Here is a 15,588-nt window from a genome sequence, read left to right on the forward strand (position 1 = left end):
GACTGATAGTCTGGCTATTGCTGTTCCTTGTGCAGCCTCATTTTTTTCTCCTGAAGAGAGAGAAATGGTGATTTAAGAAGGACGAGTTGGAAAGTGCAGAGCAGACTCCCGTGCTGCAATTGGGTCTGTAGTTAGCAACTCTCTCCCCAGTGATCGGCCCAACTTTTTAAAATGGATTCAGCAGTTCACAGGGGTTGGGTCCTTCAGTATTTTACTGCCCAATGATGGAATGTAGTCAGTTTGGTGGTGTTAGAGATAGACTTATGGGAACACCTTGCTTGAAGACAGTTATCTGTCACGAATCTGGGGAGCTGGAACAAGCTTTCTATGGAAGAGGGGATTCAAGTAGGTTATTGTGGATATCCTGATTAAAGCTACAGTGCTTTCAGATCACATCCTCTAAAGAACCTTTACTAAATGTATTTTTGTTCCTTTTTTGGTGGTAAACATTTTACCACTAAACATTTAGCCACTTAAGACTTTCTCTCACATACTAGGATGAATTTAAGACCTTTGCATTTTCTTGATTCCCGTCTGCCTAAGAAATCTTATTTTATATCTGTTTTACCAAAAGGCAAAACCAGGTATGGATTAAAGTCCCAGACAGACCCTCATTTATACTCATCCTCATGCAATGCTCTTGAATAACTAGTTATGCTAACAAAAAACCAAAACCCAACACTGCTTTTCCTGCTTTAGTGCATCTTCTGGGGGGAATACAGCAGCTTTCAAATATCCTAGCCTCCTCTTAAAAGCAGTTGTTTTTTCTAACGTGAGCTGTGCTCTCTTTTAAAATACACGTAGACTGTGGCATTCAGAGGTAAAATTACAAGGGAAGAAGTGTTTTAAAAGCTCCTTCCCACATGTCGAAGGGTCGAGTGTATTTGCTTTGGCTTGGAGGGGAGGGAAGCTTGCACTGTTAGAGGTTAGAGCAGCAGCAGCACTCCCGACTGAAGGGCACGAACCCCGAATGCCTCCACGGCAGAGATGCTCAGAAAGCATTGAAAAATAGCCTTAATTCGTCTCTCCCCTTTTGTCAATTTGTTCAGTAGCTACACGGAGATTCTGGGGCTACAGCAAGAGTCATCCGTGGATCCTTTCAATATAGGATTGTGTGCCAACGCAGCAGCTACAAAGCCTAGAATTGGAGACATTTGTTAGTGAGGTTCTTGCTGGAGTAAGGCTGGGAAAGCTGTGAAGGGTGAGCAGCCTCAAAGTTAATGAAAAAATGAGGATACTCAGAACCTTAAGACAGACGTTGGGATTTAAACCCATGTAAATGAGAGCTGTATGAAGAAGGGCCCGTTTGCTGCTCCTGAGTCAGGGGCTTCTTCACCTGAGTTAAGAGTACCCAGCGAGAAGGATTAAAGTTCTCTATTATTATACACCAGAAAATCAGCCTTGTTTTAACAAATTCTTGTAATTGATCATTTATCTAGTATGAGAAAGTTGTGTCTACGTTAGTGCCACACAGATGTGTTCTCTTCACTATTTGGTTAATGAAGGTAAATGTTTTGAATCCATTTTAGAGCAGAGTTCTTGTTCAGAAACTTCTGAAAGAAACGCCATCTGTAATGACTGACAGATCCTTAAGTGTCAATTTGGCAAGTTGTCCTACTGTGGGTAGCTGCAGAAATATTTCGTGTATGTCGTTGTAGATTTAAAAACATTACTCATGTTTTCATTCAAGTGTCTGCATTTCTGACACAGATGTGACATATCTGTATATATTATAAATCAATACTATTTTTAACCACGTATTTTGTACAAATATTCACATTAGCTCTGTACTTCAGTGAAAATCTATTATGGTATTAAACATTTTGGTGGAATTAGCAGACTCCTTGTCCATGCTTTGTTTTCATTTTATAACAGTTTTAAGCAGCTGAGCCTTTTCTTACATCCAAGGTAAATACTATCATTTCCAGCTATTTAGAACAGTGCCTTGAATCCGTATACACCTATACCCTCTAGTGACTAATTCCAGCCACTGCAGAAGCATGCAGGTCACTACTGTGGTTTCTGAGACCTCTGGATCTCAGTGATGAGAGGCCAAGATTAAGTTGAACTAACAGTAAATGTACTATTTTTCCTAGCTAATGAGAGTAACTATTAGCGTGAGACAACACTTTGCTGTTGAAGGGCACCCAACTAGAGATTTCTGTGCACACAGGCGCAATTTTATAATGGCTTTTTTCTTTTTACCCCTTTCTCCAAAGCTGCTGTTGTGCGTCACTGTTGGGAAACAGATGACGAACTTAGTGCTACAGGTGTGGTCTAGTTCAGCTTCCTGTGTACCCAATCCACATCCACACAGCTTCTACCAATCACTGCAGCAGTATATATTTCCAGTTTTGTACTAGTCTCAGTCTCACCGCTCTAACAAAACAACAGTAATGGGGGTGGGGGTGATATTAAGAAAACGACTAAAAGAGCCTTGACCCCTACTACAATTCTTAGAGCTGGGGTGAGGAAGGTATCACCCTTGCTTAAAAAATTTAGATACGAGGACCAGACTTTGCTACTGCCCCAGGCTTGAGTGAGTCCCTTACTGCATGAGCCTAATCAGGTCAGTGATCTTGAGCTCATGAAGCCAAGCTGTAACTTCACAGAAAAAGGAGGGGAAGGAGCCAGAATCTTACCCAGATTACAGCCTGTACACAGGTTTTTACGTAACCCTTTTCTACTTACTTACCAATAAGGTACTATGTTGGAGATATGAAGCCTCCACTAGCTTGGCATCAACAAAAAAACAGGCTTATCCTGTATGGATTAGGGGAGAAAAAAAAAAAAAAAAAAAAGGAAAAAAACCACAAATTTTGTTTTCTTTGCATTGCAATGCTTGTTTGCACCAGAAGGATGTGTAAGTTAGCCAGTGCTGGCTATGAAGTGACTAATAAGTAGCATGTTCCTCTGCACCAGTAGAAGTGCAATGCTTTTTCTACACTGCCACAAAGTGGGGTACGGTTTGTGCATGTACACAAGGCATGGGCTTTGGACCTCTGCGTAGCACAGGTCCTTGCCTCGTAAAGGCAGGAACCCAGCTCGGCCTTTGTCCCGTTTCAGCAGTTCAGTTTCTAGCGAGATGAGGAGGGATAAACCAATTTTCCTCTTCATTCCAGGGTATACCTACAGCTCTTGAGCACCACAACACGGGAAAGCACACCTGCCAGGAACAACATGGAGAACGCAGAGCCGCAGAAGACAAGACGAGACAAAAGGAAAAACCGCCTGACTCAAAACCAGTTTAGTCTGGGGTTTGTTTTGAACTGAGGAAGCCCTTGCAGACGGATACCCAGGAAGCGAACTCTGCTCCTTGCCTTCACAGCCAGGTCACAGCACAGCCTGCCCGGCCTGGGCCCTCCTTCTTCTCCCTTTAAAGCAATCCCACGACACCCAGCGGCCCACCTTACAACCTCCCCGGCTCTAGACCCGCCAGGCCCCGCTCTCCCCGAGCCGGGGGCACCCGGGAGGCGTTAAAACCCCCGGGAAAGCGGTAAAAAAAACCCAACAAACAAACCCGACCGCAACGCCCGGCGCCTGAGGCGGCGGCTCCTCCCGGCTCCTCCCCTCCCCTCCCCTCCCCTCCCCTCCGCGCGCCCTGACCGTTATCCGGCGCTGACTGACAGCGCCGCTGGCCACTCCCAGAGAGGAGGGGCGGGGCGGGGCGGGGCGGGCGGCAGTTACGTGCGGGCTCCGCCGCCGCTGCCCGCTGAGGTGAGTGCCGCTCCGCCTGCGCTGCGGAGCCGCCGGCAGGTAACGGCTGGTCGCGGCTCCTCTGAGGGAACGTTCGCTCCCTTCCTCCCTGCGGACGAGCTGGGGGAGGACCCCGCGGCCTCGCTCCTGCGCTCCCCGGGCCGGCGGCGGCTGCCCGGCCTGGAGGGAGGGAGGGAGGGCTCCGGGGGCGAGCGGTTCGTTTAGGCCCGAGCGGGCCTCGGTGAGGGCCGCCGTGGGCGTCGCGGTGGTCTCTCGCCTGAGGGAGCGTGGGTTTCGTGTGTCCCGGTTTGGCTTCGGGTGGCTGGCTTGTCAGGGTGAAGTGAGCCTTCCACGGAGGTGTCCGGCCGCGGTCGGGGGCCGCTGTGTGGGGGAATGCCGGCCTGCCCTTGGCGTTCGTCTGTGTGCTGGGCTCCTCCGGCTGCTGAACAGGTCCCTGGGCACTTTGTCTGTCTGTCTGTGTGGCAGGTCCCTGCCCTGGGCAGCTAGATGCCTTCGTCCCACCAGAGTCCCTTCAGGGCCCCGGAGCCGTGCATTGTGGTGCTGGGTTTCTGGAGAGAGACGGATCAGCCGGGGTGCTCAGGTTGTCTACAGTGAAGACTGGTATAAGAAGGCCTTGAAAAAAAAAAATCCCACACCATTATTTATTAAAAATATGCGATTAAAGGATTGGGTGATGCTGACATCATTAACTGTGTAAAGTTGAGAAGTAAGGACCAAATTTCACTTGAGAGGACTTAAATTCATAATTGTCGCTCTCCAGAAGGGGGAATTTGTGACTCAGCCATGGGCTACACTTAGTTTGGCAGATGGGGTTCAGATGGACACAACAGCATGTTATCCCTTTCTCCCTTCAGATTCAGCTGAAAGAAATCCCACATTGGGTAAAACTGAGTGACTCTGTGGCCTTTGGGTCTGTGGTGTTGGCTGAAAGGGGAGTTATGCCTCCAAGTGTCAGTTTATTCTTAGCAGGACTTTAGGCAAGGATTTTAATTTTGGGAGACACACAAGTTTGGTGTAACATTTGACTACCTGCAAGTCAATGGTGCTTGTGCTGTTTTCCAGTATAAATGAGAGAATTAGCTGGGGAATTAGAATATGAAAATTTCCCGTAGAAGTTATCTTGGGTTCTACCAAAATGACAAATCCTGTTCCTTCATTGCAGTGGTATTCAGGTGCTTGTTATGCTATAACGTTTTATATTAACTAGGATATTTAAAGTATTCCAGATATTCATATGGATTTATTGGTTACATGATCACTGTTTTCCAGCTGAATTTCAGTAGTGACTTGTTCCAGAAGATTGCTGAGAAACGGGAACCTAAAGGGAACTGTGTGGGGTATCGTTTCAGTCCACATGCAGGTTTGGATTGAACAGTATCTGGTCTTGTGGTTAAATGATGCTGTTGAGCAAGAAGTGGGGAGTATTAGCATGAAATTTTAGGTCAGTTACAGATAGGGAAATCCTGTGTGAGGGTTCTTATAGGGATCTTACTTTGAGTTAGATAACTGAATTTTGAACAAGAAAGTGTTTGCGAAGGGCAGAGGTAAACTGAGGCAGGGGAGTACAACCCAATACTGTATGAAATTGTGTCCTTTATGTCATGCTATTAGATAAGGAGTGCCAGTCATAGCTAGGAATAGTCAACATCCTTGAGTCATATAATCAGAATTAGTGCTGAATGTTTATCTAGGGAGCAAATGCTTTAGGGTACGGTGTGTAGTGGTCACCGTCTCATGCAGTTCGTGGATGGGATTTGCATTATAGTTCTTGGGTCTTGCGGACTTCAAGCTGCTTGCACTCTGGTTGTAGCAGTATTTGACTGGAAAGGACAGATGATGCTTGCTTGAAAGATATAGTATTTCCAGTGGCTCGCAACTGTACCAGTGAATCTTTCAACCACCTCTTTCCAATCCATTCAGAGACATAAGTGTTCAGTTAGAACTTAAACTGCACACTGACTTGTATGACTTGTATACATTCTTGTCTGTAAAGCTGTCTGTATGCTAGAAGTGACCTTTGGTAGTGTGTGTCAGAATTAGCTGATCAAGAAGAGCTTAGTTATGTAAGGAAGCTATGATCAGGTTAGAGATGTGACAAAATGTTGGGAAACTGATGTTCCTGCTCTTTGTTTGTCTTAAGTCTTGATCTGACCCCTTTTAGGCAGCAAAACCTTTTCATGGATATACTGCTGTATCTGAAATTCAACTCTTATTTGCTAGTTTCTCCACTAGAAATTGTACTTGGCATGTTTAGTAACACTGTACTGAGTGTTGGGGCTGAGAAGCTGTAATGGTTTCTAGCTGCCCTCCCCCTCCCCAATGGGAGCTGTGCAGGCAGAGTCCTCCAGTTCCAGTGTGTACTTCCTGCTCCCATCTGCTGGTCTGCCATGTGATGCTAGTGTGTCTGTGCCACACTCGCACAGAAGAGAAGTAATGTTCCAGAGATTTTAATGAGGGTTATAAAGCTCTGGTAGAGATGGACCTTGTTATTCTGAAGGTGAGAGCTGCCCCTGTTTACATCTTAACAAGCACCAGCTTTCTCATAGGGCAGTTTCTTACAACACTGAGTACAGAAAATACTCGAAAACTTGTCAAATTGGAAGAGCAGGAGTTCCTGTGTATTGGGAGCTGGAAGAAAAAAAAGGAAGAGGTTGGGCAGTGGTGTCGGTTAAAGAAGTTGCCTTGTGAACTTCAACAAATCGTAGTGTCTCACTTCCCATCTCTGGGATATCAATATAACTGATAGGTAAAAGGTCCCGTTCCTATGTTTGGAGTGCTCAGTGTTAGTAAAGCAAGCTGTATAAATACATAGGGAATATTTTAGCTACTCATTCTTAAAACTGAGTTATGACTTTGACAAACAAGCTAATGCAAACAAATCTTCTGTCTCTGCTCAACAGATACCATGCTGCCTCAGAAGAGGGGACAAATACCTTTCAGAATAGCCATGAACTGTTATTGGAAGATCCTGGCAATTTTCTTACTGTTTCTTCCAAGTGCATTGTCTTTCCAGCCCAGAGCATTGCTAGTATCTTTTGATGGATTTCGATGGGATTACATCTATAAAGTCTCAACTCCCAATTTTCATTATGCCATGGAGAATGGTGTTCATGTCAAACAGGTCACTAATGTGTTTATAACGAAAACATATCCTAATCATTATACAATGGTGACTGGTCTCTATGCAGAAAGCCATGGTATAGTTGCTAATGAGATGTATGATCCTATTCTGAATGAAACTTTTTCTCTGAACAAAATGGATATCCATAACTCCAAGTTCTGGGAAGAAGCCAGCCCAATATGGGTGACGAACCAGAAGGAAGGACATAAAACCGGTGCAGCTATGTGGCCTGGAACAGATGTGAAAATACATGGAGTCTTTCCTACACATTATATGCCTTACAATGAATCTGTTTCCTTTGAAGATAGAGTTGCTAGGCTTATTGACTGGTTTACATCAGAAGAACCCATAAACTTTGGTCTCCTATATTGGGAACAGCCTGATGAGATGGGCCATATTCTGGGCCCAGAAAACCCACTTATGGGTCCGATAATTAGCGATATTGACAAAAAGCTGGGATATCTTATGTCTGAGCTGAAGAAAGCAAAGCTGTGGGATGTGATAAATGTCATAATCACAAGTGATCATGGAATGTCACAGTCCTCCTCGGAAAGGATCATTGAACTTGATCAGTATGTGAATAGAGAGCTCTACGAAGTCATTGACCATTCTCCTGCAGTAGCTATTTTGCCAAAAGAAGGTAGGAGCTATAGCAGTAAAATTCTCTGAAGAAAATACTTGAGTATCAAAACTTTATAGACTTGTTCCTTAACTGAAGTGGTGGTAGCAGCACTGATGCCAGTAGGACATCAGCCTTGAACAAGGACTACTTGCAGGATCACGTCTTTGTTCTTTTTGCTAGCTCTGTCAAAAGCCCGGATTAACTTTCTGAAATGAAAAGTGAGCAAATCTATTATTGCCAACTGTCCTTTAGTCCTTATGAGAAGTAAACTAATCTAATGGCATTATCAAGGATGAATGGCGTTCTAGATGGATAACAACTGAGTGTTAACATATCTTGCCTTCCATCAAGATGCTAAAGCCATAGTGGAAGAATTAGATTTCCAACTCAGTAAACTGAAACCAGATGCAGACCTTTGATAAAAAGAAAGCCTATGTTGGCTATTTGATTAGCTGCCAACTATTGTAGTTCGCTTCAGGTTTTTTTTCCCCCATCATGCTGAACAGCCAGCCAGTTACGTTCATACCATATGTTATGTTCATATCCTATGTGATAATGCTGGGCAAGAATGCTGTTGGAATTGGAATCTGAAGTCTGGTTGCAGTCATTGAAGGGTTGCTTGAGTGTCAGGTGTGTGTTTAGTGTCACTCGTGTACAGGTGCTGCTCTTTATTTTGATGATCAAAAGCTAGAAGTATTTGGTGCAAATGTGTTAACCTGGAAAACAGCAATTTTTTGTGTGGGCAGGGGTGCTATTTGGAAGTTGAGTTTTAAGGTGGCCTTCTGAAAAGGTGTGTTTTTAAGATTTCTGTAATATTTCTTTTGAATATTATCCAATATCACTAATGGATAGCACTCTGATGCCCCAGCAGGTAGGGTATTTTGCAGACGTAAGTGACCTTTAAATATGTAAACAAATGTCTCTTGTCATTTTTAGTTTGAAGAATATTCCAGACTAAAATGTTAGTATTTCCAAACTGAGATCATTTGCTGCCTGAGCACACTCAGGTGCTTGTGGCAGGGCACTGTTTCTCCCTGGTGGTAGAAGAGCTGAGTTCGGGAGCTCCATCCTAATGGAAACAAATACAGTTGTCCAGGATGCTCTCATTACCAAATAAAGGAGTTGTAAAAGTAAACGTTAGTGCTGAAACATCCCTAATAAAGTAAATGAGAACTTGGAGGTGTGTAACCTGATTCTCCTGTCTGCTAAATGCTGAAAAGAAATAGTATCTCTGCAGCAATTAGATAACAGAATAGTAAAAAAGTAATTTCAGTGGATTTCAGGAATAGCTTGGATTTGGTTTTGACAGAGGTTCAGATATTTATTACGCTACCAATAAACAAGAAGCAGTTTTGAGCACAGCTCAAATTCCTTCCTTCCCTGTTACCAGCTGTAATTTTTATTATAAACCAGTGAGCTTCAGTCTCAGTTTAGCTATGAAATAACATACACTTAAGTACATAAGACCGATTCTTCAACAGTTAGTCTATTCATCTTGCTTAAACCAAGGGAATGGTAAAACTTAGTGAGACATTGAGAAAAAATTTCATTGCTTAAATATGCAGCAACTTCTGCTACTTAAACTGTTTGGCTGCATGTTTCATCCCCAAGAGATGGATTAAAGCCATTATTTAACTATGCTTGTGTATTAGTATGTGTGGAACTGATTATATGTTCATGAAGATGGTACCTGTACCACAGCTGGTGATGCTGGCCTTTCTTCCATTCAGTATAAATGTGTTAATTCAAATAATTACTTTAGTGTAAAATCATAGTTTGCTGTATTTGGGGCTTCTCCTCCCTGTTACCCCATATAGAAAAGTGGCATAACAAAATTAATTTTGTTACTAATGTAGTCCTAGAAATGCTAGATTGGACTCCCTTTTCTTGTTTCTGCAACTGTCTCTATCCATATATGGACTTTTGCTGTCTCATTTTGACCTTTATTGTGTTTCTTAAGTTTAGTGAATCTTTTAAGTCTTTTTTTTTTTTCAATGCCAATTTGAGATAAGAAACATTATGCATCATTCTATTTCTATATCGGATCCTAGGAACTGAGGGAAACTGAAGATGGTTTCTTTAAAGACATTGGGCACCTCACAAACATTTTTTTTCCTGAGATGTATTCAAAACTTCACACATGCTCTAAATGGTAGACAGGAGTTTATCTTTCGTTTACTTCAGGCAGTGTCTCGGGTCAAACTAAGCACTTGTTCTTGTGGTCATCAAGGCAATGGTTTTTTAGGACAGAGAGTCAGAGAAGGGCTCACACGCAGGAACGCCTGCTGCAGGACGTACAGCTAGCTGTGAAGGCAGAGCTAGCAAGAAATAAGTCAAAATGACAGGATGTGCTTAAGTCCCACTCATCTACTAAAACCAGAAGTGTTGGCCACAAAGAAAATGTAAACATCTTCCAGCTGTGCTTCAGACCTTGTAGCGCTGAAAGTGGCCTGCAGAGACTAACTGTGAACTCGGCTGTCCAAGTGAATTGCACATGCGTGTAGCACAAAATACTTAAGTCATGGGGCTGAGTTATTTGGTATATAACAGAAGTCTCTTATATACACTGCATAGCCCTCAGTAGGAATCTGTGCTTAAATGGGGGCTGGGGAATGACACTGAAGAAACTTGCTCAGATGTAGGCTCCTGAACTTGCTTTTGTGTTCCTGTCTGGGTGTCCTGGTTCCTCATTTCTGTGTACTGGTGTTCCAGCCTGTCCAACTGCTTTCTGGCTGTTCAGTGATTTTTTTTTTTACTGGAAAGAAAAGCTCGGAAACTGAAAATAAGCAAATAAAGAATTGTGGGTGGAAAATGCCTATTTACTTGGTAGTGATAGTACAGCTCTTAAGGATTTATGCCTGTTATGCAGCAGATGACTAGGGAAGGGAAAGGAGTAGACAGAATACAAAGGAGTAGGTAGTGCTGTTAGCCGTTATTGAATATACAGAGTGGCTGACAGTTCCAAACCAAAAGTGCCATCTTTATATGCCGGTCCAACCTGTCCCTTTGTATGCTTGTCCTGTGTTCCCTACTTAGGACTCTGCAATCTTTGTACAGCTCCTAACGTGTTAGCGGCATCTGGACTGCAACTTGAGGGCTTCCGCTGAAAGATTAATGCAAGCTAGTTTTGCTTTTCCCTAGGTAATTAATTGCTAATACTATGATGTTATGTGGTGCATAGCAACAAACTAGCTACTCTTTCTAAATTGGCTAAACTTGCCATCAAAATGGTAGAAGATCAAAACTGGGAATCAAATGAGGTCACATATGTAGCTGTTTATTGGAGCATCTTGCAGAAGGAGAAATAAACAATTGGGTTCACTCAGAAGTAAGTTTTCAGAGATTCCAAGAAACAAAGTGGCTGCTCTCTTTGGCCTTTTAAGGAAAGCAACTAACAGTTAAACTGCTTAAAATAAATAAAAAGTGTCACTTGTCATCATAGCCAACTGGGAGAGAGACAGAATATGGCCTTAATACGCACATTAACTCATAAACAGGTTTAGGAGCCATCTTCTTGCTTTCAAGCTTTGCATGGAGCTAGGAGGAGCTGGTTTCTTTTCTGTGAGACTGAGCTGAATGCCTTCTAACTCATTCTTGTGAGAAGCTTACATTCTGATAACTATGAAGTGAGGGATTTTTCTAAAATTAGCAAGGCACTTACTGCTTAGGAACAGGCTGTGAAGTCTGATGCCAGGTGTGATCTTACTGTGAATGACACTCTGGATTTCTCACAGGAAATTCTGTGTGCATTGTAATCCACTGTTGTTTCTTACAGCTATAATTAGCTTTTGGGGAAGTGCATTTTGCCCTCTTCTTTCAGTTGTATTTAAACTACTGGTGAGTTCAGTAAACATATTGGTATGTTTAAGTTTTGTCTTTTGTTTCTTTTGTTTGTTTGAAGGCAAACTGGATGAAGTATATGAAGCTTTGGCCAGTGCTCATCCCAACATGACTGTTTATAAAAAGGAGCAGATTCCGGATAGATTACATTACAAACACAACAGTAAAATTCAGCCAATCTTAGCAGTGGCTGATAAAGGATGGGAAATTGTATATAAGAAGTCTGATGGTTTTCAATGTAAGTATTCTGTATTTACAGTGTTTTGCTATATCTTCCTAGTCGGAGATCTTACATGATACTTTCTCTTCCAATCTCAACCAATGTTAGGGTTGGGTTTTTTCCCCTTTTTTTAAGACTGGGAGGGAAAACTCTGAAGCTAAGTGTGTAGAACTTGTAATTTCTTTTTCCTGATGGGATGGGAAGCACCCTACTGTTAGGGGAGGGGGACTGGATTTACAGTTTCTAAAACTTAAACTTACCAAGCTAAGATCACTTACATGTGTTAGTGGTCACATACTTGAGGGAGCCTTGCAAGATCTACCAAACTGACAAGCACTTCCTGAGAGATTTAAAAAAAAAAAAAAAAAAAAAAAAAGTTGTAACTGGACTTGTTGCATACAGGATGAATAGCATTGCTTTATCATGTACTATTTATTTACTGGAGAAGGGTTGGGTTGGAAATAAAAGAATGCTTTCTGGAAAGTCCTCAACTTCTGTGGATGCCTTCACTTACAGTAACCTTGTTTTATTGCTAGAAAGAGTCTTTGAATATTGTGTTACTCTACACCAGTGATTTTTGTTTGTCTTATAGGATAATATGCACTCTAGGTGATTTGGAGGAAAAAAAACCCCACTTTTAAGTTCCTTACCTTGGGGTTTTGAGATTTATTATAGATAGAATGGAAACAGTAAACTGTAACTTTTGGTTAGCTAGGAGAAAAGATATAGGTGTCACATGGTCAGTTCTTAAGTTTCTTAACTGAAGACCTTTTCAACTTTGCTGCTGGTTATGAAGCTGAACAGCATTACCTGCAAGACTTAACAAGTTTCTCAGTTGTTGATAGATGATGGGAGCAGCTTTTTGTGCCTGCATGTTTATTTACTTGTTCAGAGTTTTTAGTGCCCCTGTAAGGAAGACCCACTAGTGAGATCTGTAAACTTCTTTGTCGATGAGTAAATAGTGCACCAAATTGGACAAAGTGTCAAAGCAGTCAGAGCTTAAGTTCTGTCTGGTACTAGGTGTCAAACAGTCTATCTCTACGTGGATTGTTTTTTGGTTTTTTTAAGAGATCTGGTCCAGTTGCAAAGTTGGAGTTTTGACTTGAGGAAAATCAAGGAAACTTCAGTGTAGCATAGCATGCCATTGACAGTGCTGTTACTACCATGTGAGCTTACTACTATTTTTTTTTTAAATAGTGCTCTCCATTCTTTTTTTAAGGCATCTTCTCTTTGTAGTTCTGAGACTTGGTATTTGCTAGGAAACATTTGTGCTGTTGATCAAAATGATTCTTCTAAACCTTTGCAAGAATAAGTGATGGCTGTTCCTTTTCTGTGTTATGCTAATTCTAGGAAAAGGTTCATTGCTTGTTTTGTAACTTCAGAATATTGACCTTTATCTATCTTTTATTTCTAGTTGGTAATCATGGATATGACAACATCTTACCAGAAATGCATCCAATTTTTTTGGCAGTTGGGCCTGCTTTCAGAAAGAATGCCACCAAAGAAGTCATGAATGCTACAGACTTGTACCCCTTGCTGTGCCATCTACTTGGTATTAACCCACTGCCAAACAATGGTTCGTTCAACGCTGTGAAAGATATACTTGCTGAAGAAGCTCCTGTAGCCTTTGGAGCAGACACCTATGCTACTGTTGTAGGAGTCTTTCTGGGCAGCTTTCTTGTTATGGTTTTTATTGCAGTTTTTGTTAAGCATTTTATTCTCACCCAAGCAAATACCATGCAAATGCAACGTACTGAAGCGGCCCAGCCACTGTTGCAAGATTAATAACATTTGGTACTATTTCCTGTTTGATGCTTAAAATAAGGTTATACAAAAAAAATTAATAGAGGTGGATCAGCATAAATATGTGGACTAAAAGGAAATGGATGCTGATCCATTGGTACCATGGTGTATGTACGTACTAGGTATGCGGAGAAAGAGCATGTTTCTGTTTCACCCTACCACTGCTAAATCCTTCAGAGGTTGAAAATATTCTAGGTAAACCCGGAAAGCTGTGTATGTATGTAGATGTGTAGTGACAATAGACCTTGAATACCTCATTCTGAGCTACTTTTAGGGAAATGACGTCAACTGAGGTGCACTTCACAGACTATTATGTGGTGATTTAATTTTCCATCCCCTCTTCTTTTTTTGAGAGGCTTTTTTAAAGTCTCTTACATTCTAACAAGTCACTGAATGTGAATAGACTTCCTTGGGCTTTTTTTTCTTCCTTGCCCAAGGAAACTTTTGCATGGATCACCATTACACATAGCTTGGTGGACTAAATCCTGCAGAAAACAACATTATTATTAAGCTAGGTCATGCAGTGCTAAATGTCTAAATTTAGAGTTAGACATATTTATTTAAAGTACTGTGTTAACTGTAGCCCCAAAATATGAATCTAGGTGGTATTGCCTTTAGCAATCAGCATTAAACTACTTGATTCTTTTTAAGGTGGGGTGGGTTTTTTTTAGGTAAATATAGGTCTTTACAATTTTAGGTATGATTTTTGGTAAATGTAGGTCTTTACTTTTTCTATTGTTTCCTGTACACTGGACTAAATTTTCTAGGAATTCCATGTAGCTGGCAGTTTAAAGACACATATAAGCACAACACCTGTATATGCTAATGGAGTCTTGTATTTCCGAGGTAAGAGGGCTCTTTCAGAATAAGGCAGATGAATCAGTTAAGGAACTTATATGTACAAGCTGGTTTCAAGAGTGCTTGTCACTGGGTGTAACATCTGACCCATTGCTGGAGACTCTTCTCTAGTGTGAGACTTCTCTAGTACGAGTTTGGCTTGCTATCTTATGTTTTATATGGTATGTCTGGGTGGACCTTAGAATTTGGTGAATAGGATTAGGCACACAATTTAAGAACAGCCGTATAAATCCTAAGCCATATATATTCTTAAATCTGAAAAAGCACACTTTAATATGAAAAAAGGTGTAAGAGGGAGTTTGTTCTTCCAGAGGAAAGTCTCTGTCAGGGAAAATTATTAATTCTGAGTCAACAAAACTATATATTACTCTGTTTCTTTTGTGTGGGGCAATCAATCTTCTTGCTATTTGTGGTTTTATTGATAAGCTCACTTAAATAGTAGTTGAGAAGCTCAGGTTTGTATGAAAAACATGGTATGAAGTGAGAAAAGTTGTCTAGTTGTCAGACTTGTTCGAAAGCTGAATTTTTTTTTTCCCCTCCCTGTGTCAGTTAGTATTTCTTTGCACTTTGCTTCTGAGTACAATGCCTGAAGGAGAAAGAACGTTTCAAGATTCACACAGTCAGGTACTTCTCTAAGTGCAATTTATTGCTTTATCCACAACACCCAGCAGAGGGCAAAGATGGGAACATCTTGGCCTTGGATGTGCTCTGTCAAACTAATGGTGTGACTAACAGTCTAATACTGCAATTGGGAGGGTTGCTAGCAGACCTAGCAAGGAGCTGCAACAAGCTGACTAACTGTGAGTACAAGACTCATTTTGCTGAACTTAATTCCAGACTTAATGAATGGTATCTAGGTGAGTTCAGAAGGGAGCTTGCTTCTTGCTGCCTCAGTGATGACTCTCCAGTGCCATGTTCTGAACTGTCTGGTGCTCACTGCGTCAGAAGTAATCTGTTGGATTCCTCTGTGATGGCACGGACACTTGCTTAACATTAAGCTGTTTTGCAGGCAGATGTGGGAGTTTCCAGAGACCACAACTAGGTGCAATGAGTGCTTGAGAGGGAAGGCAATGAAAGACTCCAACTTAAGGTATATGCTGAAAGTCTAGCTGTAGTAGTAGCTTTAGGGAGGCAGGAAACTAGCAGATCTGTTGGAGGACAGCCCCTTAATTTGGGGGATATGTATGAAGTCTTGTGTAACTTAATCTGACTCACCTCTGCAATTCTGCTGTTACTGTTCTGCATATAGCCTTGTTTTCCTACCTTGCCATTTTCTTAAGAAAACACTGAAGGAAAACATCTGGGTTAGGTGTGCCTGATACTGTAAAGCTCATTCTTAGTGGAACTGACGATTAGGTATGTCTTAAGTTTCATTTGCTGATGCCAGCTAAAACTGAATGCTGCAGG

General features: G+C 41.8%; 1 protein-coding gene across 2 annotated transcripts; it reads left to right on the top strand.

The window, feature by feature from the left end:
- Positions 1-3,671: 3,671 nt before the first annotated feature.
- On the top strand, positions 3,672-13,973 carry ENPP5 (ectonucleotide pyrophosphatase/phosphodiesterase family member 5). Of its 2 annotated transcripts, none has more exons than XM_049818515.1 (4): positions 3,672-3,717; positions 6,618-7,478; positions 11,362-11,538; positions 12,935-13,973. In XM_049818515.1, exons 2-4 carry the CDS (start codon positions 6,623-6,625, stop codon positions 13,303-13,305), a joined length of 1,404 nt encoding a protein of 467 aa, XP_049674472.1. In that variant the 5' UTR covers positions 3,672-3,717; positions 6,618-6,622; the 3' UTR covers positions 13,306-13,973. The 2 variants fall into 2 exon arrangements, with proteins under 2 accessions (XP_049674472.1, XP_049674473.1); XM_049818516.1 differs by having other exon boundaries at positions 3,698-3,756.
- Positions 13,974-15,588: the final 1,615 nt, after the last annotated feature.

This window comes from Accipiter gentilis, chromosome 16 (genome assembly GCF_929443795.1).
Source record: "Accipiter gentilis chromosome 16, bAccGen1.1, whole genome shotgun sequence".
NCBI lineage: Eukaryota > Metazoa > Chordata > Aves > Accipitriformes > Accipitridae > Astur > Astur gentilis.

Coding starts and splice junctions, on each gene's coding strand:
- ENPP5 (XM_049818515.1), top strand. CDS start 6,623: ATGCTGCCTCAGAAGAGGGGACAAATACCTTTCAGAATAGCCATGAAC. Junction 7,479..11,361: donor AGCTATTTTGCCAAAAGAAG/GTAGGAGCTATA, acceptor GTTTGTTTGAAG/GCAAACTGGATGAAGTATAT. Junction 11,539..12,934: donor GAAGTCTGATGGTTTTCAAT/GTAAGTATTCTG, acceptor TTTTATTTCTAG/TTGGTAATCATGGATATGAC.